The following is a 25,554-nucleotide window of genomic DNA, read 5'->3' on the forward strand; positions in this document are numbered from 1 at the left end:
CTCAGAGTGTCCAAGTGTAGTGTGTGTGTGTATTTGTGACAGTGATCTGACAACAGTTTTCTGCATTCAGAATTCCATCAGTTTTATGAAGATCTCCAAAACTACTGGTTGCAATGTCAGCCCTAACCAGGACAGAGCTACTTTATGTATTGCAGAGGGCATTAGACATTCACTGTTGTACCGCTCTTCTGACTTTTACTGCTATTAATGACAGTTTGGACCAAAAGTTTCAAATTTGGATCACTTCATATCGTTTGATACCTTAGCTTTTCCTCCCCGAAAAAGCATAGAATTCACATTATTTTTATGTATACTAAACAAAATGCATTATGGATGTTTAAATTAAATGAAAATGATGGCTCCATGAAAAGGTTCAAAAACAGATGTGGCTAATTGAAAGGGATACTTAGTTTTTTATAGTTATCTGATTAAGTCCTCGCAATATACACACTGTCTGTACATCGTCTTAAGAGTTTAGAAAATAGAAAGAAAGAAAAATGACCCAAGCCTGCCCTAATCCTAATATTAGCTGAAAGAAGAAGAGGCAAGCATATTATTATCAACTTGCTTTTCACTATAACACTTTGTACCGTTGTCTTTCCTTCCTTCCTTTATTTCTACACTAAAGAGTCTCTTCTTCTTAATAAAAATCTCATGTACATTTTCTCAAGTAGTTTATTGTAATCTTGGTATTTACCAATTTTCAAATACAAAAAACAAACAAACCTGCGAGCAAAGAAATACATAGACAAAATTAGATGAATGAAAGAATGATCACTAATTTCAAGTGAAAGCCTAACCATTTTAATTTTTTGATAGAAAACAGATGAAAATGATCAAAACACATTCCTGACATTTTCCACAGAAGAACCTGAATGCTGCTCACTTTTCTGCTCTGTGCCTAAAACACATTATATACAACATGAAAAAGAACAAAAAATATATAATCTAAAAATCAAACAAACATTTAGGAAAATAAAAACAAACTAAATAGTTAAAAAAAAATTTACACTGTTAAATACAAAGTACACATGAAACAAATATGGTAATTCTTCATATGAATTGAAGTTGGGAGAAGACACAAAGACCTTTTAAACACCCAGCTGAACTGTTTCACCTCAAGTGTCCTGGATTTGTACTGTTTACTTTACAGTGGGTTTTCATTGTACTGCCAGCTGCTGACTCAGACAACAGTCATCGCGGCCTGTGCCCCACACGGAGACAGTGCATTTAACTGTGGGACTAAAGGCAGTAAGTATTTTACATGCTGGAACCACTACTTTTTTAGTTTCATTGTAGACTATTTGAATCTGTGTGCTCCTCCTTCTGTGTAGCGCAAAGCAGACATTTATCTAGGTATCTTTGTGAGGTAATTCACTGGCATCAGTGTATTCCACACACCTTTTACCTGAGGTTTAACCATCTAAGTACCTAACTCTAACCTAAAACTTAATGCTAACTTTACCCGTGAACAAGCATTTGTAGGGTTCTCAAAGTGGTTACAAAGGTCCAAAGTTAGCTGGACATGTTTTTATTCTTTTTCTCTCTCTCTTTTTCTTTTTGTCCGGTTGGTTGGTTTCCTCTGGCAATGACCTCTGTCATCACTCACTCGTGGTTTAGACAAGTGGTTCAAATGAAAACATGTATACTTTAAATAGTAAATAGGGAATGATTTTGCCAGCTCAGTTATGGCCCTTTGAGCTGATGTGTTGTTGTTTTTTTTACCAGCATCATCTCATACAGAGCTAGAATCTAAGCATTATAAGAGACTTGACTGAGAAAGCTAGCGACTGAGACCATAAATTGTTTTACTGAGGTCATACAACAAGTGTACTGAAAGCTCTGTTTGCACTTGTTTTTGCAACATCTGCTCCTTGCTGCCCATTAGACAGAATTCAGATTCAATGCGCATTCACACCAAGAAGCTACTTTCCTTAACCAATCAAACATTCCTGTGTCACGTAGTTAATGTGTAACAAATGTATGTAGAAGTCTTTTGTGCCTGTGCATGCTGTAGGCCTTCAGGAACGCCTTGCCGCAGATATGGCAGACAAATGGTTTTTCTCCCGAATGTATTCTAGCATGTACATTGAGATACCACATTTTTACAAACCCCTTTCCACAGATGTCACATTTATATGGTCTCTCTGTGGTGTGGTGTATGAGAACGTGCTTCTTCACCTCCGAGGTTGATCTGTAGTACTTTTCGCATTCAGGCACAGTGCATTTGAAAGGTCTTTCTCCAGTGTGGATTAATTTATGCCTTTTCATCGTTGACGCCGAAAGCATCTTCCCGCAGGTCGGACACGGATTACGGAACAACTCGTGTAAGTGTTTGCTCCTCTGGTGTTTTTTCAGCGCTCCTTTCTCTTTAAAGGACTTCTCGCACTGAGAGCAAGAGTGCTTCTTCTCATTTCGAGACTCACTGTGGATGAAGTGCAGGTGGCGCAACATGTTGGACCTTTGGGCGAATGTCTTGCCGCACTCTGCACACAGATAGGGTTTCTCTCTGGTGTGGACCCTCTCGTGGTACATGAGCTCGGCATCACATTTGAATCTCAGGCTGCACTGAGCACACCGGAACGGCAGGTGGCCTGTGTGGTGCCATTCATGTATGATTAAAAATCGCAGCCTGGGGAGAGTTTTCGGGCAATGGCTGCATTTGAACGGTCTGCTGAGTTTATGGATGTTTTCATAATGTTTGAGTAAGGGCTTGAAAAGACTGAAGGACTTGTCGCAGCGGTTGCACTGAAATGGGGTGTGTGAAACTTTGTGCCTTGCCAGCGTCGCAGCATCTCGAAGGACCTTTCTGCACACGTTGCAGTAGAGCTCGTTGTGGGTCAGGGTATGCTTTTGCAGAGAAACTTTGTACTTGAACGCCTCTTGGCATTTGTCACATTTGTAAAGATTCTTGACTTCATCTGGATTCCCTGGATCTACATGCTGCTGAGCATATTCATAACAAGTCTTATTCAAGTGCTTCTTCAGAGAGGATAGGAGTTTAAACCTGCTATCACATCGAGGGCACGCGTAGTCATTGGTGGGAAAGTGGGTTTTCATGTGAGTTCTCAGGCTTGTGTTGACATGCTCTTTGCAGATAAAGCACTGGATTAAACGAGTGTGTTTGGTAGAGCTATGCTTTATGCCAGCAGGGCCATGATTTCTGCTAGTATCCGACACATCTTTAGGACCCAGGAACGAAGGGTCCTCATCTGAGCTGCTACAAACTGAATCATTTTCAGGGGAACTATTAACAGGAGTCACAACTGAAGACTCATCGTCTGAGTAGTGAGACCATGAATCAGTTACACTGGGACTTCTGCTAACAGTGTTATGACAAGAGTCCTTATCAGAGTAGTAAGACCAGGAGTCATCTTCACTGCAAGTACTGATGGGAGCCATGTATGAGGAGTCTTTGCCTGAATCCTCATTGTCTGACAGCATTCGAGAAACCCTCTCGAACTGTTTTGCTTTCCTGGAAACAGATTTGTCAGCAGGCAGGGCCTCTCCGCAGAGTTGTCCTTTCACCTCTTGGAGAATCTTTTTCATTCTTAGGCCTCTGTTTGACCTCACAGGTCGAGACTCTAAAGACAGTGGCAGGTCAAGTCTTCTTAGATGAACATGGCACTCTTTGATTAGGTGACAAAAACCATCTGTCTGAAGATTTACATTTTCGTCATGTTTTGTTGAATCTCCTAAAGGCAACTGTGTTCCACTGTGCTCAGGAGTCCAATCAGTTTTACCATCATTGGTCTCATATGTCTGCTGTTCTGGAGCCAGTGATTCGTTTTCCAAATCTGATAAAGACAACAATTCATCCAAAATGCTGCCCTTTGCTTGTGTTTTAAGGGTTTCAGTTTTTTCTACACAGGGAAGGTTTAGAGCTGAAATGATCCACTCACCATCCAGAGAACTATCTGAAAAGACAAAAAAGTGTCATATAACAGTGAACAAGAATAGAGCTCAACACCCAAGTGCCATTCATTATTATATTATTGCACACGTCATACTAATCTGAGAACACTGGATTTATTTTTTTGACCACAAAGCAGCAATCTCACAACCCAAATACACATCATTAAAGTGGACTCATTAAAAATCAGCTCCATATTTTTAATGTCAGACTCTACTAGAGTAGCTTTGCATGGTTCACAGTTCAAAATAATCCTTATTTGTCTTATACTTGTCCTTTGTTTCAGCCTCTCAGTACATCCGCTATCTGAAACAAGTTCTTTTAGCTACTCAACTTACATTGAGGGTAACTTTCTTCCAATTAGCTGTTCCTTTCAAACTGTAAGTGGGTGGGGCCTTTAGCGCTCATAGCCAGAGCCATGTGCCTGAGATGGCTAAATCAGGGATACAGAGCTAAGAGTAGAAAATTGGTAACTACTTACCTATATGATCTAGTTGGCTAAGGTGTTTTTGATACTGCAGCAGAGTTTTGAGCTCTTCACACTGAGACACCAACTGCATGCAGTCCTTGAGAGCAGAAGAAGCTTCACCAAACATGGAGGCAACCTTTTGAAAATGAAAAAGAAAGAGGGGCGTGCGTCTGTTAATCTAGCTTAAAATATTATTGGGTAATGTTGAGTAGCACTTTTGTGTACCTGCTGGAATGATTGAAGATGAAGAATCTTTTCAAATCTGGATAAAAACAGCCACATCAAAGTGTGAAGTGTTTCATCGTATGCAGGACCAAACTCTGCAGGGAAAACATTCTGAGAAGCACAAACAAGAAAGCACAACATGAAAGTCCAAAGCATACAGAAATATCACTGTAGCTGACGCTTTTAGCAAACTCAAAAATACACCTTTACACAAACTAGACTACTTTACCACCACTTCTACTTGAAAATGAAAGCACTCCAGCTTTGATAATAAAATAATAACACTTATATGGTATTATTATCTAGGATGCCAAAAAGCAGTGAAAAAACAAAAACAGACCTGAAAGAAGTGCTCTCTTTCTTCAGGATCATTCAGCAAGCTGTTTATGAGATCCACAAAGTTTGATTGTGGTAGTTCTACATTAGTACCACCAGCCTGCATAATTCATAATAATAACAATTAGTAATGATAATAAGCTGTTTTGGATATCTAAATTATACTGTCACAATAACAGAAAAAAACCCCCAATGAAATCACCTCCACTAGCCATGCATTGATGAGCACTTGCATCCTGTCCAAGTGTGGCTGAATGATCTCAAAGTCAGCAGGAGCTTCACGCTGGCATAACTCCAGGATCAGCTGAAAGCACAAAGAAACTGATGTTTAATAGCTACACTAGCAAAAAAAGCTAAAATCACAGACTATTTAAAAAGCTTCCAGAGCTGAACAGTGACACCAACACTGAAGTGCCTTAAACCTTCTGCCAGCAGAAGCAGATTCCCACACAACTGCTATGAATGGGTGATTTCACCATGGACCTTAAACACACACAGAGAGACAACACCAAATCCAGGCTCGGACTATAACCCAGAGACCACCAAGCACTTTTCAGTGGAAGAGTCCAAAGGTGATTGAATAACATGAACGATCACTATTTCCATTTTCAAGGGGATGGGCAACCTAAATCATCATAAATGAGACTGTCTAGGCGCTGTCATCCTACTACCGTAAGGTCCTGAAACCTGAGAAAGGATTATTCAACAGTAGTAATCTGCATTGTTTGCTAGCATGCACGGCTTTTATCAGCAATACCAACAGGCAGCACGACCTGTCCCACTCACTTTTGTCATTTCGACCGTTTTCCATAAATCAGTTTTATTTTGAACAGATATATTTTTGACAGATCAGAGACGATCTAGCACACATCACAGAGCAGAAATGAGACTTCCACAGGGAAATCTAAAAATAGCACCACCACTGAAATAAGTCCAGAGGGGATCAGCCAAGATTTGTTTTGTTTTTGTGTGGAAGTTTCTAGTCATGCTTGGTATAGTATTTCACCTAAGTGGCTTAATTGCTGAACGACACAACTAATTAATTTTCAATATTCTCAATGTTAAGATCATCACAGTTATTAATCACAACTATTCATTGATTGTAGACAAAAGTGTTTTACAGCACTGTCATGTAGACGCTACTTTCACATTCAGATTGAGGGAACTTTCCCGCTAATTTGTAAATCTTTGCATCACCAAAGCATGAAGCCAAGTTGCTTCTGATGCCTACACTGAAACATAAGTGTGTGGACGAATTTAAGACTTTGTTTGTCATCTGCACTTAGAGTAGAAAAGCGCTATATAAATATCAGCCCATCATCTTTTACCAAATGGAATGCTGCTGTGTTGGTGATTTCACTGCGTCTTTTGTGAGCTTGATGGATACGCTGTACAGGCACGGTTTTATGGACATTCACGTTGATGTTGGACGATTCACATTGTCAACCACTGTTTTTCTTGGCCTCTGTGTATTCACCATACTGCAGTTTGTGAATTATTTGAGATCCAGACACTGCTCTACACTTTACACTTATTGCAGTTGTTCTTGGGTAACATCACTTGCCCTAAATGCCCTTAGTCAAGTGTATTCAGGAAACTTCACAATGCGTGGTGCTTTGTGACTGGTATATGCAAACACATCTTCAGGTGGTGATTTAGGGAGTGCTAGAGTTTCTTATGCTTTGTGATCATTTAATTACAGGAAGCTAAAAATATGTAAAAATAAAAAAGTAGATTAATTCTACAACCATGTTAGAGTTATAAACTTTTCCCACAATCTACTTGAAGATTAAAGGTTCGAGAAGTAGAAACATGGCTGTGTTTGTGGCAGAATGCCTGAAAGAATAATATAGCTGAGTGTGGACATTAGATTAGTGGAAATCTGGACTTTGGACTGCATAATCCAAGTGTGACAATGTTGACTGTGGCTACCATGTCTTCTGAGACACAGAGAAGGTGATCAGATGGTATCTTAGTGTGTGGTTCCCAAAAGGAAGGATGTAGGAGTAGTAGTGATGGCCACCCAATCAAATGACCTAGAACCAACTGACAACCAGAGTGATGGAAAAGCAGCCAACTGTTGGATGTTGGAAATGCTCCAGTCCTCATGAAGCTAGTTACCAAAGAATGAGAGAACAAAAGGCGTGCAAAGCTCTTATCGACGTAAAAGACAAAAAAAGCAAAAAAGTACAAATCCATCAAATCCACAATGACTTCATTTGCAGATGTTGATAAACTCACCCGTGCTCTGAGGCCCAGGCTGAGTTCAGTCCGCTGGCGGCTGGTGAGCAGCTCTGGAAGAATGTCTGTAACCATAGACACAAACTCCTCAAGCATCCCGTAATCAGCTACAACTTTTTGCTGGATGGTCTGCCAGACGGCTGCTGAGACCAACCGAAGTGGTGGGACCAGGAGGCTCAGGGCAGTGAGGGAGAGTGTTGCACCTGAATGTGAACAGAAGTGGATAATTTTAACATCGGGGATAAATGTTTTATTTTCAATATCCATAAAATGAACCATAACTTAAACTCAGACACAAATATTTGGCTTAACACGGCTGTCCAACTGCTTGTATATTGTTTAGTGCTAACCTTGCTCCAAATGCTGCTCATCATCTGTTTTGTAAATGAATAACTCATTAAAACTGACTGTTTTCACTATTATTATTAGTAGTGCACAATACACAGGTATCTGTAGTACTCAGTAGGCTGGCCAGTAATGAACTGTTGACATACAACATTAAATCAAATCTATACATCTATAAATCTGTTTGAAATCTCCCCACAATTGCAAAATACAACATACTGTAGTCTACTATTACCTTATGGTCAAATGAGTTTTGCTCAGATTATCACATTTAAGAATGCAAGTATTTATAATCCTCATGACAGATGGTAGCATCGCAGCCTCACAGCAAGAAGGTCGCGGGTTCAAATCAACCAGTGTTGGCTCTCTCCTGATACTCCTGTTTCCTCCCACAGTCCAAAGGCATCCAAGTTAGGTTAAGTGGTGATTCTACAGTAAACTGGCCATAGGTGTGAATTTGAGCGTGATTGCTTGTTCATCTCTCTGTGGTAGCCCTGCAATTGATTGCAAACCTGCCCACGTCTCCCTCTCTTCCTATGAAAGCTGGTACATGGTCCATTGCAACCGTTTATAACTTTGTTGCAAAATTTCCACCACAATGCATTTAGATTAAGTCAAAAGAACCCACGAAAAACGTCTCTAACATGTTGTGGAATCCCTGGGATCAAGAACGGAAGCAGTGCGCACTTTAAATGAATTCGGTACTACAACAAATACCGAATTAATTTGTAGACAGTGTCTATGTTATACACTTAGGCGTTGCAGTTATTTGCATAAAGTACCAATTCAAGAAAATGCAGGCAGTGTTACTCATAACTGTGCTATATTTATTCGACACCAAATCCCTAATATTTTATTACTATTCGTCAGCGTTTGTGAAATATCTCCTCCGTTAAAATGCCACATAAGCAGCTTGTTATTCAGACTGTCTGACTAAAACCTTAAACTCTTTCCAGTGATGCTAAGGGAAACTTACCTGATGAAGAGTTAGTAGATTTTCCTTCTGAAATATCATTTTCCATCCTGTTCATCCACTGCACTCGATCGCACAAAATCAGAAATGAGCTATAAATATAAGGAGGGGGGGCTTTCTTTTCCACTACTTCTCCTTTCTTCGTCAAACACGTTAAAAACGTCACTTGTTATTTTTGACTAAAACCAACGCGACTCAAAAAAGGGGGGGAAAAGGAAAAAGCTTGGTCCGACGATGTTTTTGTTCCGGGTGGCTCAAATTGATGGTTCCGAGCACACTCGTTATCCAGCCTCGTCCAGCACGTAACAGCTAGTGCCGTGTGATACTGCAAAATCGGGTATTATTATACCAAGCAAATACAGGGCCAGAATTGCTGTTACCAATACTGAAAGTGATTCTTTTAAACTATAAAAGCCGCTTATATAGGATAGAGCAGTTATGAAAAGAATAATCAAATTCTAAACACATTTTAATGACCAATAAATCACTATGATTTTTCTTTCCACAGTAATTAACAGAACCAAACTCACCCCTCTGCTTTTCTTTTCTTTTCTTTCTTTTTTTTGAGACTTATGATTTAAACGTGTCTTTCTCTAAAGCACTTTGAGTTAGCTTCTGTTTTTTAAATTTTCTATAGTCTATAAATAAAATAGACGTAACAATCAGCACAAAAAGGGTTAATGCATTTTTCCGCCGATTGATTGGTTAATATATTCATTAAAATAGCGAATGATTGAGCAAACAGTAGAATCAGGAATCTGTTCACGCACCACATTTAATAAAAATATGTCTATAAGTCTGAAGTTGGAAGAGTATCATGCTTAAGAATGCATTATTGTCTGCATTTTATTTAAGTATTAAAAAAATATATTCATGGTAGGTGGTGTAGTGGTTAGCAACTTCCTTCTCTAGTCCAAACACATGGGTTAGGTTGTTTGGTAATTCTAAATTGGCTGTAGGTGTGAATGGTTTTCTGTCTTTATATGTTTTCTCTGCAAACTTACGTCTTGTCCCTGTTGTCTCCGTATGTACCCTATGATATAAGTATATAAAGGTTTTAGAGCAATGTATGCTCTCATCCAGGTGTTTCTTTAAGGGAAGGCCTTGAGTTTTTCAGCAAGACAATGCATACCAGGACGACCCAAAACTACTGAGTGTCTAGAATGTGAGACAAAAAATGGAAAACACTACACTCCCAAAAGTCCATCCACTAGTCTCCTGGACACATGATATATGTATCTCCCTTCACTCTATGATATCAGCCAGCACTCTGCCTTAACCAGTCATAGTATCTACATTTAAATGCGTCCTCTCACTTCTACAGCTTTCCTTCTCTCTCACTGCCCCCTATGCCTTCCTTCTTTTCATCTTCCTGTCTTCTGCCAACAGCAGCACAGTTTTGACCAGCAGTGAAAGCACTCGTTGTTAAACTGGGCCTTAACCAATCCAGTATGAATGGAAATCTAATTCTGTATTATTTGCATGCTTAATTTCTATCGGATGCACTTCCTGACGCAAAGTTACCCATTCATCATGGCTACGGATACTAGGAGTACACTGGTGTGTGCCCCCCAACGTGGTTGGAATACTGACACCAAAAAGGGAAATTCCAGTCTATATGAAAATGTGATGAGCTTATTAGACTTTATGCAGCAGCAGATAAAAAAGTAATAAATCTGACCGTCATGTGTAACTTCACAGGAGCAAAACTTGAGTGGAATCACAGTACTAAGACAAATGTTTCCCACAAAGCTTTTATTAGTGGTGGTAATATCATGCAAGAGCTCTGGTGAGAAATGGAAAAGAAAACTTGAGAATGATGAGCATGAAAACTCTATCAGAAACCAATATAACTTCATAGGATCCTGCCGCACTCTCTTTCCAAATCCAATAGGGAGATTCGTTTCTTAGGTTCAAATTATGCACAACAGGTAGAACTTTCTACAGACTGTTTATTGGAAACCAGCAGGAAGATTAAAAAATAAATACATTTGCAGCTAAAAGAAAAAAAAAAAAAAGACCTCTGCAGTGGGACTTCACACACAGCACATAACCAGTGAGTTTATGCATCTCAAACATATAAAAGGAACCATCTGAAATAAATGATGTATAATTACAGGTGGCATCGGTCACTTTAAACGAAAGCAATTCACGGCGAGTTCACTATCTTTCTTCACACCTTTGTTTTCGTTTATGTTTACTCCTAATAAGGACTGTGCTTCATATGGCGATGGAGAATACACTGAGGAACTAATGCCCATCATTTCTGACAGCATTTGAACCAAAATATGTTTACCAGAGTTGCTTTAATTTTTCTTTTTCAAAATTTATGGCATCTACTATTTTTTTTCCCCACCAAAAGGCATGAGCAGCAGTCATTACAAATGGGAATGCATACTGGCCAAAAACAGAACGGCAGAATCAAAGTTATGGGATTCAATACAAGCCTCCTCAGTCAGATTTAGAAAAAAATAAACAAGAACAAAGAGATTTTATTTTGATTGCAAATACTATTAAAAATGCTCAATAATATCCCACCACAAGAAGTCTGCTTCTATATCATACAATGCCAAATCACAGGCAATTTTATCTCTTGAGCTTCATCGATGTGTCGAATCTCCAGAGTACACATTTTTATATAGAAAACATTTCTCACTTTTTTTTTTTCCTTCCGTTATACAGAGTAATAAAAAAAGTTAAGGCAAGATGCATCAAACAGAAATCTGCAGGCCAAGGAGCAGCTGCTGAAGGTGTTCCAATTCCACTGACTCTAGATCAGCCAGTGGCTCCCGCTAGCTCTCTGTCTCAGGCATCTTACACTGGTGGGAGGGGAAGAGGAGGAAGTGACTGCTGATATCGGGGGAATGGGGCTGTCAGAGGTGTCTGCTGCCCCTCCTCCTCCCCTCCGATCCCACGATTTGAGTCTGGGAAAACACTCTTCTTTGGCACTTAGGCTGGCAGACTCAGCTTCTTTCCTTTCAGTACTGAAACCAGACACAACAGATTTATGTTAATTAAATTAGACAGGGAGCATTCATCACAAGAAGACACACTGATGGATTCATTATTTTCAGTTTAGTGTTTTTGCTGCCTGAGACTTGAACACCAAAACTTATATGAAAACTTTATTTCATCAACATTTGTTTTAACATCAGTGTAGTTAAAGGGAACTTACTACACCTGAATTATTTAAAGCAATCAAAGGGATGTGAAGAAGCCACTGCTATTTATATCCAAATGTCTATGCACTGTGTTTAAGAGACATCAGCTGAAGTTGACCTATGATTTGGATGTAATTTGTAACACCAATTTCTACCACAAGATGCGGTGGAGCGACTATATGTACTGCCCAGTGTGCTCTGAAACATGAGTGTAAAGCCTGGTTTATGGCCACTGCATTGGTTGTGTTGTTTGTGATGTCACCAGTGAGGAAATAAAAAGGAAGTCGTCTTAAACTCATATTATAAACTCAATAAATGATGAAGCATCGAGGGTGTTTCTGAATTTTTGAACATAGTGATACACTGGTCGATATGACAATGCATCTCTTGCTGATACTCTTTTGTAAAGAAGACAGTTATGAACTCAATGACTTCAATTTATGAACAAACATTAAAAGTTTAGGATTGCAAATCATGAAAAAACAAAAAAAACAAAAAAACACTACACACAGTAAAAACAAAATGTTCAAATCGGAGAATCTAATCTTGTGCTCATGTTTGCTTTGTCCTTAAAAGAGATTACAACATATCTGCACTGCTACCATTAAAGAGAATTCCAACTTTGGCTTGAACAATTATATATTTAATAAATAAACAAAATGAAAAATGCAACAGCACTCACCTTTTGTTACATACAAATAGAAGAAGTCGCAGTAGAGGATGGTCTGCACCACTCCAGCAACAATGGCAATCATATCAAAGAACCCCTCAAAGTAGAACCTCCATATCCAGTTGATGAGGTAGAGAGCTCTGTACAGACCCAGGAAGAACAGGTAGTGGGTGGTGATGGTCTCAGCTTCTCCTGTCTTGCTGATCATGAAGAGCTGAGGTAGTATGGCCACTGACTCCAAGTAGATAGAAAATGTCCACAGGATCTGAGGTGGAGGAAAGGGATGGCAGAGTGTCAGCAGTGATGTGTGTTTTGAATTTACATAAAAAGATTTTATCATGTTTGCCAGCGTTGAGTGGCGGGTATAACTGTGAGTACTTGGGTGAATGTTAAAGTGATTTTCCTGGACTGAAAATCAAGCTCACAGAGATCTTCATCTCTGCAAGTCAGTGTGTTGCAAATGAAAAAAGAAAAAATGCACATGTAAACAAACCAGACAAAAGCACAGTAAAAGAAATCAAACTGAAACATAACCCTTTTTTCATAGTAAGTCTGCACTGGTGCATGCATGGCATGGCAGCTGTCTCATGTGACTGAGTTTAACATGTATGTGCATCCTGTTCCCTCCATAGAATGAAGTGCTGGGTGATTCCTCAGACTTTGGTTTCAGTTACGATTGTCTCTTCCAAAGATTATGAAAACAACTTTGTTTGAACCCAAGTTGGGCTACAGGTCAGTTACGCATAATGCACGTGATCTAGGCTTTGAAGGAGGCATACTCAGTTTCCTCCATGTATAAGATACAAAAAATGTAGGCTAGTGAATGATGATAATGCAGCATACAGCGACCCACATCAGGAAGAAAAGGGCACATTTGTTTCCAATTATGAAATCTCTCATTAACTCTGAATGCTAAATTAAAGCCAAGAAACTTTCAAAGCCATAAACAGCACCCAACACGGCTGCCTTTCAGACGTTTTAAACAGAGCTCCACCACAATGATGGAAAACTTGAAGCAGCATATTACTGTTCAGCACATGAAGATTCCCATACCTGCTCTGTGGTTTTTGAATAGTTCAGCACTACCATCTATGGCACTATGACAATACAGAAGCAGAATAAAAGATCGATTGGCCTTAGATAGGTGGCTTATAGGTGCTGCAGAGAGCTTGTCATAGTAGGAATCAATCTAGATGACAGCCCTCTTTCATAACTTGTGTGGGAATTACTTGCATGCTGATTTCTCCCACTCTTCTTCTTCTTCTTCTTCTTTTTTTTTTTTTACACATTCTCTTTTCTTCTTATGGAGTCTTTGAGTAGTTGTGTCTAATAACAGTCATTTCACGATTTAACAATATAGTCATGAACTTTATTTTACCATGGAGCAGCCATGGCTGTGTGTTTGAATGTCTGACCTCCAGAGGAGAGAAGTCATGGTTAACCAGGAAAGCCAGGCCACCAACAGGGACGACCAGGAACTCCACTCTAAACGTGTCATGGTTTCCATCATAAGTTGCCTTGAACTTCATGTAGATCAGGTACACAGTGGCGTATGAACATCCGATGTAGATGATCTGAAATATAAATGGGAAAGCATTAAGAATCTCGTGACCTAATGGCCTGAGGTACTTGCAGTTGTGCGGCAGGGACACCTCGCACAAGCCTGCCACAAATTATTTGGCAGCTGTATCGTTTAACAAACACTGACATGTTGGGCGTGGTGTACTGGTTAGGCCCACAATGTGTTCATTTTGAAATGCTTGGATGGGAAATGCTGTAGGATGTGATGATGAGAAGGGGGCAGGATCTTACCTTCATGGTGGTGTTGTAGAGAGAGATGAAGGATGTGAGCAGGTCAAGGTAGCGAGTGGTGAACACCAAGGCAAACAGGATCTGACTCTTTCCCGAAATACCTGTGAAAGACAGCACAAAGTATTTTAAACTTAACAGTATAACATTTTACTCTCTATCATGCAGTTAGTATAGGAGCATAGGATATTATATAATTGGAACAAGTATCTGGTATGTTGCCATGTGTCAAAACCTGTTTTGTTTTTTTTAAAATCATCTAATACTGTAAAGGCCAAGAGCTTTTTCAGCTCATCCATGCTTAAATAGCCACATTTCAGTCAGCCGTACTACTATTACACATTAATAACAGAAATCTTCCAGTGAGTTGATTTTAACTTTAAAGCCTAGTTTTTGAAGTTGTGCATAATCAGAGATCTGGAAAAAGCCACCTGGCTATTCCCCTTGGAAACAAATTGTGAAGCTGCTTGGAACAATCTAACATTGTATGTTCTGCTTCTCCCATTAAGTGTGCTCCAACAACATAATTGTTTAAAACTAAACTAAAAACTTGTGTAGTTATCTGAGATTTTCTACTTCCTGATATTCATGTATTGTTTTATTTAATTATGGGTCCTTTATCAAGTTTCATTTGAAAATTTTATCATCTTTACTGGTCCACTGTTTGTGAGTCATTTCAATTTATTTCTGCTTCCTGTCCTCATGCCTTGTGCAACTCATTGGGCTCCCACCTTGAATGAAATTATATAAAAATACAATTTTGCTTACTTGCAAGTCATTGGTTGATTAATAAAGGGGAAACCAATTTGCTGGACCAGAATAGTTTTAATGCTTCTTTGCTTCAATTGAAACTCAGTAGAGTTCCACAGACATAGATATTCCTCCAAAAGATGATGACTGGTGACATTGTCCAAGATGGCACCAATGAAATCTTCCAAAGATCCGCAGTAAATACTTATTTCCAGTGGATGGCTACAGTTTTGTTAAAGCAACCACTCCCATTAGGATGGAAAGGGATAAAGGCGATCCCTTAGAAGTACTCTGATTTGCAGGAACAAATAACCCTGAGGCAGGGATGTCTGGGGGGCAGAACGAGTCCACCAAATGTCCAATCTGGTCTGTGCATAGACAACTCATGTGACTTATAGAGTCAACATGAATTGAAAAACACATGCAATAAGACACTATGTTAGAGTGTGCACTTTTAAAAAAATGCATTGCTTGCTGTTCATCATCCGTTTAATAAATGTTCATTAAATGCAAAGGTTTACTTGCACTTCTCTACATTTAAAAAACAAAAAAAAAACAAAACAAAACAAAAAAAACACAGGACATTATGCAACTGCTTTACTTGCTTGCTCAACTTGTAATCAAGTTAAACTGTTTGTTACCCATTAATGAATTCAACAGTCCTCTAAGGACACCAGGTGATCCAAACCTTGTTAGCACTGCAAAGTCAATTATTCGTTTTGTTCCCCTTTACACTGTCACACACCAATGTGTGGTTTAATCTGGGACTAGCTCCCGTGGAGTGATAGCAACCTAACCTTTGGCCGCAGCAATAACAGGAAATACAAAGTTTCACAGAATGCATCAATGTAATTTTTCCCTCAAAGACCTGCTGGACTTGCAAGCAAAAACATTCACCCAGTCACCGACTTTGCATGTGCATACTCGGGAGTACTTGATGCTGCCACGTCAGAAAGGTCATACCAGGCTGTAGTAAAGCAAGTCACAGGAACAATAAGGCTGAAACGTGGAACTAGCTTAGTGTCAATCAGGTGAAATGACGAAGCCAAACTATCAAGTACTGTGGCCCTCAGGTCCCCCATCTAACGCTAGTTTGGGGCCCAATGGACTGTCAAGACAAGCTAGTGGCACAGCTGATGATAGAACCACCCAAAGGAGCACATAACCAGTTTCAGGGTCCTAGCCTTAAAAGGCACAGTGACAGCCGCGGGAGTAGTTGTCATTACTTGATGACAAGGCACACCGCTGAAATGGACAGGACTACTAGCCAGCTAGCTAACATTAGCCAAAAGCTGGCTAATGAGTTCCAACTAACTACAGATAGGTTCCACGGTGTACAGCTTTCACTTCTGCTCAAACCGCTAATTACATGAGAAGACACATACTGTACCTACTGAGGTTCGCTTAAACTCTTAAGTTAAAGACTTAGGTTACTCACCGGCACAAGACCTGGTTTTCCATATTTTTAGCAGCAGGATGATGATAGCTGCTAAGTGGGAGAGGTCGCCGGTTAGCCTGAAAATATTCATGTTTGCAGGAACGCGGCAAGTAGCAGGCCGATTCTAGATTCTCTGAAGAACTCTACTGGTCTCCGGCAACGGTTATTTTTCTTATCCGACAGCGCTGAATGACACTGTGATGTTAGAATAAACCGTTTCTGGGTCCAGAAGATGGGAAAATGGCGAGTAAAGCGCGACGTGGCTTGGGGACGTGGCCAAGACCGCAGTATCCAATGCAAGACGGGAAACGCTCTTGGTGTCAGCCAATCAGGACAGAGCGAATGGTAATTTGCATAAACTATGCTGGAGGAAACGTTGCCTTAAAGTTCTACGTTAAAAGAAAGTAAATACGAGTTTCCCTTTTCCCAGTTGCAATGTTCAAGGAAATGAACCAGGAAATCCCTGTCTATCCTTTACTAAGACACGTGTAAATACGTGGAGTTAAATTTTACTTTAAGGAATATCCAGTTTCATTCAGGTTGTACTATGTTCAGCCTATTTATAGCTATTATTCATGCCTAGTTGTAATTTGTTTTGTAATTTTGTATAGTTTAATATTTTCTTTAACTTGTATTTTTTTTTTTAATCTTCTCATATTTATTGCCTATTTATATATTGCCTATACCTACAGGAGTCAAATTCCTTGTTTGTGTGCACAAATTCGCCCAAATAAAGATGATTCTGATGTGTAGTTAAATTCTCCTTATGAAGCAGAATTTAACTCTACATATTGCTACGACACAGAATAAGTATCTTTATACATATTGAGAATACTGTATAACTACATTTACAATTTGTGAGCAAGTTCTCTCCAAACATTTAAAACTGAAGAGGTTATTTGCAGACTTTTAGAAGCAATCCTGTTTTGTCTGCAGCAGAGGTTGACTCTCAGGTGGTTCCTGTAATCAGCCATCTGCCCATACTCATGTACCAACTTTAGGCAGTCCTTGCCAAGTCCCCCAAAACTTTTCTTAGTGAAACAAACACCCCATTATATGACCCTATATGCTCATTGTGTTTTTGCTGGTCCATCTTGCAAACCCTGAATAACCCTTTAAACAGGTACAACATGAAGTAGACTAAATGGCAAGCAGTAGATTGCAGTCTGGTAACAAGTAAGAGCTGAACTGTATTTCTAAAATATACATGAAATCAAATTCAAGTAACGCCTACTTGCCAATCTTCAAAGTATCTATAAAACCTTTGAGACCACAAGAGCAGAAAAAAAAACAAACAAAAAAAAAACAAACCCACAGAGATATTAAGAGTAGGGGATAATCTGATAGTTGGACTAAGTTTGAATGCAGTGCATACATTTATAGTTCTCACAGAAGACTAGAATTGGGATACACTAGTATTGAATTTGTTGAAGGTACAGATTGTGAAATTTCTTTGAGGCAAATATCATCTTACAGGAACTTCACACTGCAGCATGACAAAAATAAAATGAAGCCAAGAAAGGCTCAAAAGTGTATTTTATTTAGAACAAACACTTAGATTGCATTATGTGTGGCACATTTGTCCAAAGAAATTCATTCTGCACCATCATTTGAGCAGCACAGATTCAGGCCATAACATTGAGAGACAAAGTTTAATTCATAAACAGCCATAAATGCAGGGCTTGCTGCTACAGCATTGCTTGGAATAGTAAAACCAGTAGTTTACAAGTCAATGTGGTAACTAAGGCCTTTTCCATTTATACCATAGTTACATCTACTAGCACCAAAAGGGATTTTATATTAAGGATTAAAGATTTAGATTTTTATACTCAAAGTCAACACAGGATAAAGCTTTAAGAATCTGTTTTCATGAAGAAAATAAAAACAAACAAAAAACCACGAACTAGCTTTGAACAGTCTACAATATTCTTTTTGTGGTCATGAAGCTGAAGTTTCATAGGCTCACTTTATGAAGGGGCATTTGGAAAGTTCTGCTTCAAGTTAGTGTAAAATTATAATGAACTGTCTACAAAATGGGTGTTTAAATGCTTTCACTTGCACCATCTTCACTGTCTGATACTGGGTAGAAAATTTGGGAAAAATAAGGGTCCAGTTAAACACCATGTCAAGAGAGTCCTCAACATCACTACAGAATGATACTTCCAGTGAGCACAGGTAACAGACAAAAAAAATCTCATGTTTTGTTGGTTGTGTAAGAGTTATGACATCAGAGTCCATTAGTGGCATTTTCTTACAGGTCAACTGCTTTCCAGATTTTTGCTTCAAAAGGGTAGAGGTCTCACTAAACAAGATGGCTGGTGAACATGGAAACTATGTTACCTGAACTTCACAACCGACTCACCACTTGTAAAAAAAAAAGTCAAACACTGCAATTCAAGAATGCTCATGAAACTACATACTCTGTGCTTTTAGTACTCATGGAGCAGCCACTTGATCATCTGAGGACTTTAGAACAAAAACTGCATCATCAAGAAGGTAGTAATCTCTTGCTATGTCCCCTTCGCAGAGGTATGGCAATCGGGTGAAGGACTCCACCTCAAACCCCACCTTTCGAAAAACCTCATTTGTAAGACCGTTTACTTGCTCCTCCCAAGTCTTGCCTTGAATTTTTATGTATTCCCTGGGACGCTCCCATCTCCCTCCTGGGAGAGAGAGAACAAAAGAGGTTTCTTTATGTGGACAGAAAATAGTTACTGAGCATAACATACAAGCAGCATTTATTTTCAACTGACCGATTTCTAGCCAAGGTTGGAAAGGAATCACAGCAGCCATGATGAGTCTTCCCGTCCCCGGAACCAGCGATTGTCGGATGTCTTTCAGGAGACGCAGAGGATCGTCGCAGCGGTCAAGAAGGTTCAAACAGCTGATCACGTCATACTTAAAGCCTGTCTCCTGCCATGCATCTATACCCAGCAGTCTGATATCAACAGGAGTTTAGCAGGAGAGGAAAGCATTCAGTTAGTCACAAGAGGTCATCCAAGATCACTCAGAACTTTCATTTAGATTTCCCAAAAAAAAAAAAAAAAAAAAAAAAAAAAAAAAAAAAAAATATGAAACAAACTCCCACACACTTGAATTTCTTCTTGCGGAGACGCCTTTTCATGGTCAATGACACTTCAGTTACATAGACCTCCGTAAAATGTGGTGCCATCACCTTTGTAACACCACCATCCCCCGCGCCGAGGTCCAATAGCCTGTCAGCCACCCAGTCTGGCTCGATCTGTAGCAGCTGCTGGAACTGGTTCTTGGAAAACACGAACATAGAGCCGCGACCCAGAAACCTAAGACAGAGTGCAAGTCAGGCAAAGATGGACTACTGGTGAAAGGAAGACTAGTGTGTAAAGAACTCACCCATTAATGGAGGTACGTGATACTAGTGGGCTGAGGATAGTTGAGACGAGAGAATAATAGATTTGGGTGAAGAGATAGGTAGACTTCTCTTCACTCTGTTCCACAAAAGCCCTAGTGTCTGCATCCAGCTGGTTTTGGATAAACAGTGGTCGCAGTGATTCTTCCAGTAGGTCAGGATTGCACCTGTACCACTAAACAAGTTTTAGAGAAAATATGAAACAAGGCACAGCTGAAAAGTACAGAAAACATACAGTTGCTGAATACAATCAAGTGAGCGTCCAGGATAAGTCACTGTCATACATTCTGAGTTCTCATTCGACGCCAACCCTGCTGAGTGAACATGCTAACCTTGCTTTGTGTTTGCAGATGTGTGATATGTTACAACAGGACTTTATGTTGAAAGCATGCCACATGCACTTGATTTTCACAAGCCACTTCATGTTTTTGGAGCCTGGCCATCCCAAGAAGCTGCGCTGCTGCTGACTGAGGACATATTACTGTATATATAATGAATAAAGGCTCACTGAAGGGGGGGCTGATTTGCTGGAGATAGTGGTTCAAGTAGTGTTACACTACATTTTATTTGCAATATCTGCGGTAAGTGGGAGCCCTGTACATGTTAAATTAAGGAATACAGCATGTTCTGAAGCACATTGTTCATTACAGCAAGATTATCATCAACGTTCTCAGTTTTTTTCCCCTTTTCAAAAACCACACCCATATTATTCGCCCCGTTTATAATTGCGCAACACTTGCAAGTCATCATTTCACATAGTATCATTAATTGAGCTTAAAAAGTGGCCAGCAGGTGTCAGGCAGTTTTGAATCCACTGATACAACCTCGGTGTTGTGCCAAGTGATTTCTGATGTTTCAATGTATATTTTTAAGGGTTATACATTTGCCTATACTGGTAAATATACTGGGCGTAACAGAATTTATGAAGAAGTTGTATATAAAATGAAGAAATGACCATTTATGACTGTGTTAGAGTACCTACATTTTAAATCAATGCAGTTCATATTTTTATAAAACTGTTATATTTGTTGAAATAGCCAGATCTCCCTTTAAAAAAACAAAACAAAAGCAGACATATGTACAGGGAGTGCAGAATTATTAGGCAAATGAGTATTTTGTCCACATCATCCTCTTCATGCATGTTGTCTTACTCCAAGCTGTATAGGCTCGAAAGCCTACTACCAATTAAGCATATTAGGTGATGTGCATCTCTGTAATGAGAAGAGGTGTGGTCTAATGACATCAACACCCTATATCAGGTCTGCATAATTATTAGGCAACTTCCTTTCCTTTGGCAAAATGGGTCAAAAGAAGGACTTGACAGGCTCAGAAAAGTCAAAAATAGTGAGATATCTTGCAGAGGGATGCAGCAGTCTTAAAATTGCAAAGCTTCTGAAGCGTGATCATCGAACAATCAAGCGTTTCATTCAAAATAGTCAACAGGGTCGCAAGAAGCGTGTGGAAAAACCAAGGCGCAAAATAACTGCCCATGAACTGAGAAAAGTCAAGCGTGCAGCTGCCAAGATGCCACTTGCCACCAGTTTGGCCATATTTCAGAGCTGCAACATCACTGGAGTGCCCAAAAGCACAAGGTGTGCAATACTCAGAGACAAGGCCAAGGTAAGAAAGGCTGAAAGACGACCACCACTGAACAAGACACACAAGCTGAAACGTCAAGACTGGGCCAAGAAATATCTCAAGACTGATTTTTCTAAGGTTTTATGGACTGATGAAATGAGAGTGAGTCTTGATGGGCCAGATGGATGGGCCCGTGGCTGGACTGGTAAAGGGCAGAGAGCTCCAGTCCGACTCAGACGCCAGCAAGGTGGAGGTGGAGTACTGGTTTGGGCTGGTATCATCAAAGATGAGCTTGTGGGCCCTTTTCGGGTTGAGGATGGAGTCAAGCTCAACTCCCAGTCCTACTGCCAGTTTCTGGAAGACACCTTCTTCAAGCAGTGGTACAGGAAGAAGTTTGCATCCTTCAAGAAAAATATGATTTTCATGCAGAACAATGCTCCATCACACGCGTCGAAGCACTCCACAGCGTGGCTGGCAAGAAAGGGTATAAAAGAAGAAAAACTAATGACATTGCCTCCTTGGTCACCTGATCTGAACCCCATTGAGAACCTGTGGTCCATCATCAAATGTGAGATTTACAAGGAGGGGAAAACAGTACACCTCTCTGAACAGTGTCTGGGAGGCTGTGGTTGCTGCTGCACGCAATGTTGATGGTGAACAGATCAAAACACTGACAGAATCCATGGATGGCAGGCTTTTGAGTGTCCTTGCAAAGAAAGGTGGCTATATTGGTCGCTGATTTGTTTGTGTTTTGTTTTTGAATGTCAGAAATGTATATTTGTGAATGTGGAGATGTTATATTGGTTTCACTGGTAAAAATAATTGAAATGGGTATATATTTGTTTTTTGTTAAGTTGCCTAATAATTATGCACAGTAATAGTCACCTGCACACACAGATATCCCCCTAAAATAGCTAAAACTAAAAGCTACTTCCAAAAACATTCAGCTTTGATATTAATGAGTTTTTTGGGTTCATTGAGAACATGGTTGTTGTTCAATAATAAAATTATTCCTCAAAAATACAACTTGCCTAATAATTCTGCACTCCCTGTATGTGTGTGATATATATAGATCTCTCTCTCCACACACACACACACACACACACACACACACACACACACACACACACACACACACACACACACACACACACACACACACACGTCACTTTGCCAAAAAAAAAAAAAAGCACATGTGTCTACATTGTGACAGGAATGAAGTTCGTGGCTCAAAATTACCCTCTCATACCCACGAGAAACTTGTTTGCCATCCCTTTCACATATTATAGATCAACAAGTCAATAGCAGTTTAAATACGGGCAATAATTTTTGTGCAAATACCGGAAATCACTTTGGCAAACGATCACTTTTTAGTCCAACACCTGCACAATTGATTCAAACTTCCCAGTATTTCACAAAGCGTCGTTTTACCCTTTACAGAACCCCCGCTGTCGCGACAAGGACCATTCGCAGGTAACCTACCTTTGTAACGTCTATCGTATCCAGGTCGCTCAGCATGTTCACCAGGAGGGAGCGGACAACCGGATTTCGGATGTACTTCCCGGTCCACATCCTCCTGATTGAGAGCAGAAAGGCGACGTAACCTACGACCCACCCTACAAAAAGCAACGTCCTCAGCTGCAGAGGACACATAATGAACAAAGTCTTGAGCAGAAGAGATGACAAACCGAGAGAGAAGAGGCAAAGTGGCCAGAATGCCGTGGTTAATATTAGATGTTAAAGAGGCGAACAGCAGCCACTTGCAAAGCAACACGCAGAGGCATGTGTCCGGTTACACGACGGCAAACAAACCTGCGGGGAAAGCGGAGGATTCAACAAGGCCCGTTACCATGTACTTAATCCCACTGTCAGCTTATTATATTCAATTCAGTGCCATCTGTAGGGTCTCTGCCCAATATGACAACAAAAAGGCAATGCTTTGTCTTCTTTTGGCTTTATTGGAGGCGTTTAAACCGCTTATGCGCGCTTTACCGCCACCCTATGCTTAGGCGTGTCCATTAGACCTAAAAAACCGGTTTCCAGGACCTATCACCTCATTTAAAACCCAGCAATTATTTAAAGCGCCCGTGAATCATTTCCTGCAATATGTAAAAGTTTTTCCAGTCGTTTCCTCCCCAAACCACAGCTTATTGTAAGTGAATATTTTAAAGATTGAGGTTGCCACATGACATCACCTGTTAGTGAAGTTCAGTTTTTAAGCTTTGAGCAGAGTGTTCGCTGTAATCTTGGCATTGTGCAACCAGGCATGATGCAAGGTTTGATCTGACCAAGAAACAAGAGCATGCTCACTGGCTAACAAATGGTCAGTGACCAATGAACAAACTCTGGATAAGTTACTGCACTATAGGACTAGAAATGTGAAGATGCACCTCATTTTATTCAACAGCCTGAAAGTAGCAACCAATCTCAAACGGGAATGTTTAAAGAGGTCAGAGCAAGGGAACTCAGGGCCAGGTTTCCATAGACTCCTGGTATCCTGCAGTCTTGTGATAGAGTCACCCTCCAACCATAAACAGGAGCATGTTTATGGACTGATATAAAGGCTATTCTACACTAGGAATGTTTCCTCTAGAAATCTAGCAAGGTTTAAAGATATTTAAAAAAAAAAAAAAAAAAGTCTGTTACTTGCACCAATGAGCAAATATGTGAATTTTTCCAACCAAACTAGTAAGCATCTAAATAGTACACAATTTTGTCCAAATATGGTTACTTCCGGATCAAAACCAAATGCACAACAACAGTGGCTATTGCTGTCTTTTTTTAGTTGGCATTGATTATACAAAACATGAAGACAATGCAATGTTGCAAGGCCTCAGTTTCAGACAAGACTGCAAAAGCGAAATGGGGCACTGAAATAATTTAAAGCAATATGGGAGAATTTGAAGTGCCTGAAGGTGTTACAAAAGATGCCATCAAGAGGCAAGAATTGCTTCTCAAAGAATTTTGATTTGTCCCTTTAATCACTGCGTCTCCCCATCTTGCAGTTCAGCTATCTTTGCATTCCCATTACCAGCAGGCATACAGAGATGTTGGCTGTTGCATATTGACATTATGCCAACAATTCATCCACTGAACTAAAATGAGTCAAGTTCCCTCTTGTGGCTTCTCAAACCTATTAGAGTTTCAGCAATATACACTACACGACAGAAGTCTTGCTGTGGGTAACAGACAGCCATGGAGAAACCTTTAACTGATTGAATCAACTTAGGCATCATTTCATAATTCATAAAATATGTGCAAAAAACATCTAAAAGCAAGAAAACACACTTCACCAGATTACCACTAAAATGCTAACGATGTAAAAATGAGGTCATTTACCATCAGTTTGTCAATCGTCTGCAGCAGCTCAAAGATGTGAGAAGCTTTCCTTTAACTTTACAGTTTCATTTGTTTTACTGGGAGAAGCTTCTAAGAGAATTCTGTGTAAAAGACTGTCTAGACATTGTTTGAATTGGTTTTCCTTACTTTAGGTTTCAAATAATTGAAACAACTGCACCATGTCCTGTTTTGCTGCTCAAGAGAACTTTTTCATACTTTGCATGGTTAGAACAGCCAGCAAGATGAGTCACATAGTGATCCTAGTGATTGACCTTGGAAATAAAGAGTGTGTTCATCTCTAGTCTGTTTCTTTCCCAAAGGGAATACCACATGATAATCCTAACAAGGCCGTGCACACAAAAACAAACTCCACTAAGAATAGTTCAAATATTGACTTTGTGAAAGTTCTCCCAGATGAATTCACTCAGGGCTTTCAAATACAAAGCTCGAAAGCAACCTTTTTGAATTTGATCTTCAAATGTCTCCTTTCCAAAGCTGAAAACTGCTGGAAGCTGTCACTCATTTACATTTATATGGTTTAGATGAAAATGTTATAAATAAAAATGTAACTAGAACCCAAGAGAAGCAGCAGTGGAAGCCTTCTTTGTTGTGAAAAAATATATTTTAATTTTATTAAAGATTATATTCTATATAACATTAAAGTATAGTACAGTGTCACACTATAATTAACAGAAAGGGAGGTGTGCACACATGTCCTCGACATGGACAAACGCATCCAAGAGGCTCTCTGGGAGACATTTCTACAGATATGCAGTGAATGCCCAGGAAATACACGGACCCGGAAGCAGTGTTTGAAATTCAGCATGTGTTACATACCTGCACGGCGCGCGAAGGGATGAGGCTTACCTGCACCTGCAGAAGTAAACGAATTTCAACACCTCCTACTACAGCTATTTAT

General features: G+C 39.8%; 3 protein-coding genes across 9 annotated transcripts; all 3 read right to left on the bottom strand.

Moving 5' to 3' along the window:
* Nucleotides 1-754: 754 nt before the first annotated feature.
* On the bottom strand, nt 755-8,762 carry LOC116330622 (zinc finger protein 250-like). Its single transcript, XM_031753013.2, has 7 exons — nt 8,506-8,762; nt 7,185-7,387; nt 5,146-5,247; nt 4,948-5,043; nt 4,608-4,718; nt 4,395-4,518; nt 755-3,917 (listed from the first exon to the last, which is right to left on the bottom strand). The coding sequence occupies exons 1-7, from the start codon at nt 8,558-8,560 to the stop codon at nt 1,966-1,968; spliced, it is 2,643 nt and encodes an 880-aa protein (XP_031608873.1). The 5' UTR covers nt 8,561-8,762; the 3' UTR covers nt 755-1,965.
* Nucleotides 8,763-10,242: 1,480 nt separating this feature from the next.
* On the bottom strand, nt 10,243-16,612 carry kdelr2b (KDEL endoplasmic reticulum protein retention receptor 2b). The gene is made up of 5 exons (XM_031753003.2): nt 16,331-16,612; nt 14,146-14,246; nt 13,749-13,907; nt 12,346-12,598; nt 10,243-11,486 (listed from the first exon to the last, which is right to left on the bottom strand). Exons 1-5 carry the CDS (start codon nt 16,419-16,421, stop codon nt 11,452-11,454), a joined length of 639 nt encoding a protein of 212 aa, XP_031608863.1. The 5' UTR covers nt 16,422-16,612; the 3' UTR covers nt 10,243-11,451.
* Nucleotides 16,613-17,848: 1,236 nt separating this feature from the next.
* mettl9 (methyltransferase like 9) lies at nt 17,849-25,492 on the bottom strand. 7 transcript variants are annotated; one of them, XM_031753009.2, is made up of 6 exons: nt 25,473-25,492; nt 22,779-22,912; nt 19,703-19,893; nt 19,423-19,632; nt 19,084-19,268; nt 17,849-18,993 (listed from the first exon to the last, which is right to left on the bottom strand). In XM_031753009.2, the coding sequence occupies exons 2-6, from the start codon at nt 22,866-22,868 to the stop codon at nt 18,767-18,769; spliced, it is 903 nt and encodes a 300-aa protein (XP_031608869.1). In that variant the 5' UTR covers nt 22,869-22,912; nt 25,473-25,492; the 3' UTR covers nt 17,849-18,766. The 7 variants fall into 7 exon arrangements, with proteins under 7 accessions (XP_031608869.1, XP_039471933.1, XP_031608865.1 ...); XM_039615999.1 differs by having other exon boundaries at nt 22,779-22,872; nt 25,473-25,490; XM_031753005.2 differs by lacking the exon at nt 25,473-25,492 and adding an exon at nt 23,109-23,325.
* Between the last annotated feature and the right edge of the window lie 62 nt (nt 25,493-25,554).

The sequence above is a fragment of the Oreochromis aureus genome, linkage group 8 (assembly GCF_013358895.1).
Source record: "Oreochromis aureus strain Israel breed Guangdong linkage group 8, ZZ_aureus, whole genome shotgun sequence".
NCBI classification, from domain to species: Eukaryota; Metazoa; Chordata; class Actinopteri; order Cichliformes; family Cichlidae; genus Oreochromis; species Oreochromis aureus.

Excerpts from the sequence above, each read along its gene's own strand:
- kdelr2b (XM_031753003.2), bottom strand. The coding sequence starts at position 16,421 with ATGAATATTTTCAGGCTAACCGGCGACCTCTCCCACTTAGCAGCTATC. Across the intron at positions 14,247-16,330 it reads GAAAACCAGGTCTTGTGCCG|GTATTTCGGGAAAGAGTCAG; the intron begins GTGAGTAACCTA and ends TGTCTTTCACAG. Across the intron at positions 12,599-13,748 it reads ATGACTTCTCTCCTCTGGAG|ATCCTGTGGACATTTTCTAT; the intron begins GTCAGACATTCA and ends CCTCCACCTCAG.
- LOC116330622 (XM_031753013.2), bottom strand. The coding sequence starts at position 8,560 with ATGAACAGGATGGAAAATGATATTTCAGAAGGAAAATCTACTAACTCT. Across the intron at positions 5,044-5,145 it reads TCAATGCATGGCTAGTGGAG|GCTGGTGGTACTAATGTAGA; the intron begins GTGATTTCATTG and ends TGAATTATGCAG. Across the intron at positions 4,519-4,607 it reads ATCTTCAATCATTCCAGCAG|GTTGCCTCCATGTTTGGTGA; the intron begins GTACACAAAAGT and ends CATTTTCAAAAG.
- mettl9 (XM_031753005.2), bottom strand. The coding sequence starts at position 23,148 with ATGGTAACGGGCCTTGTTGAATCCTCCGCTTTCCCCGCAG. Across the intron at positions 19,633-19,702 it reads TCACGTACCTCCATTAATGG|GTTTCTGGGTCGCGGCTCTA; the intron begins GTGAGTTCTTTA and ends ACTCTGTCTTAG. Across the intron at positions 18,994-19,083 it reads CCAACCTTGGCTAGAAATCG|GAGGGAGATGGGAGCGTCCC; the intron begins GTCAGTTGAAAA and ends TCTCTCTCCCAG.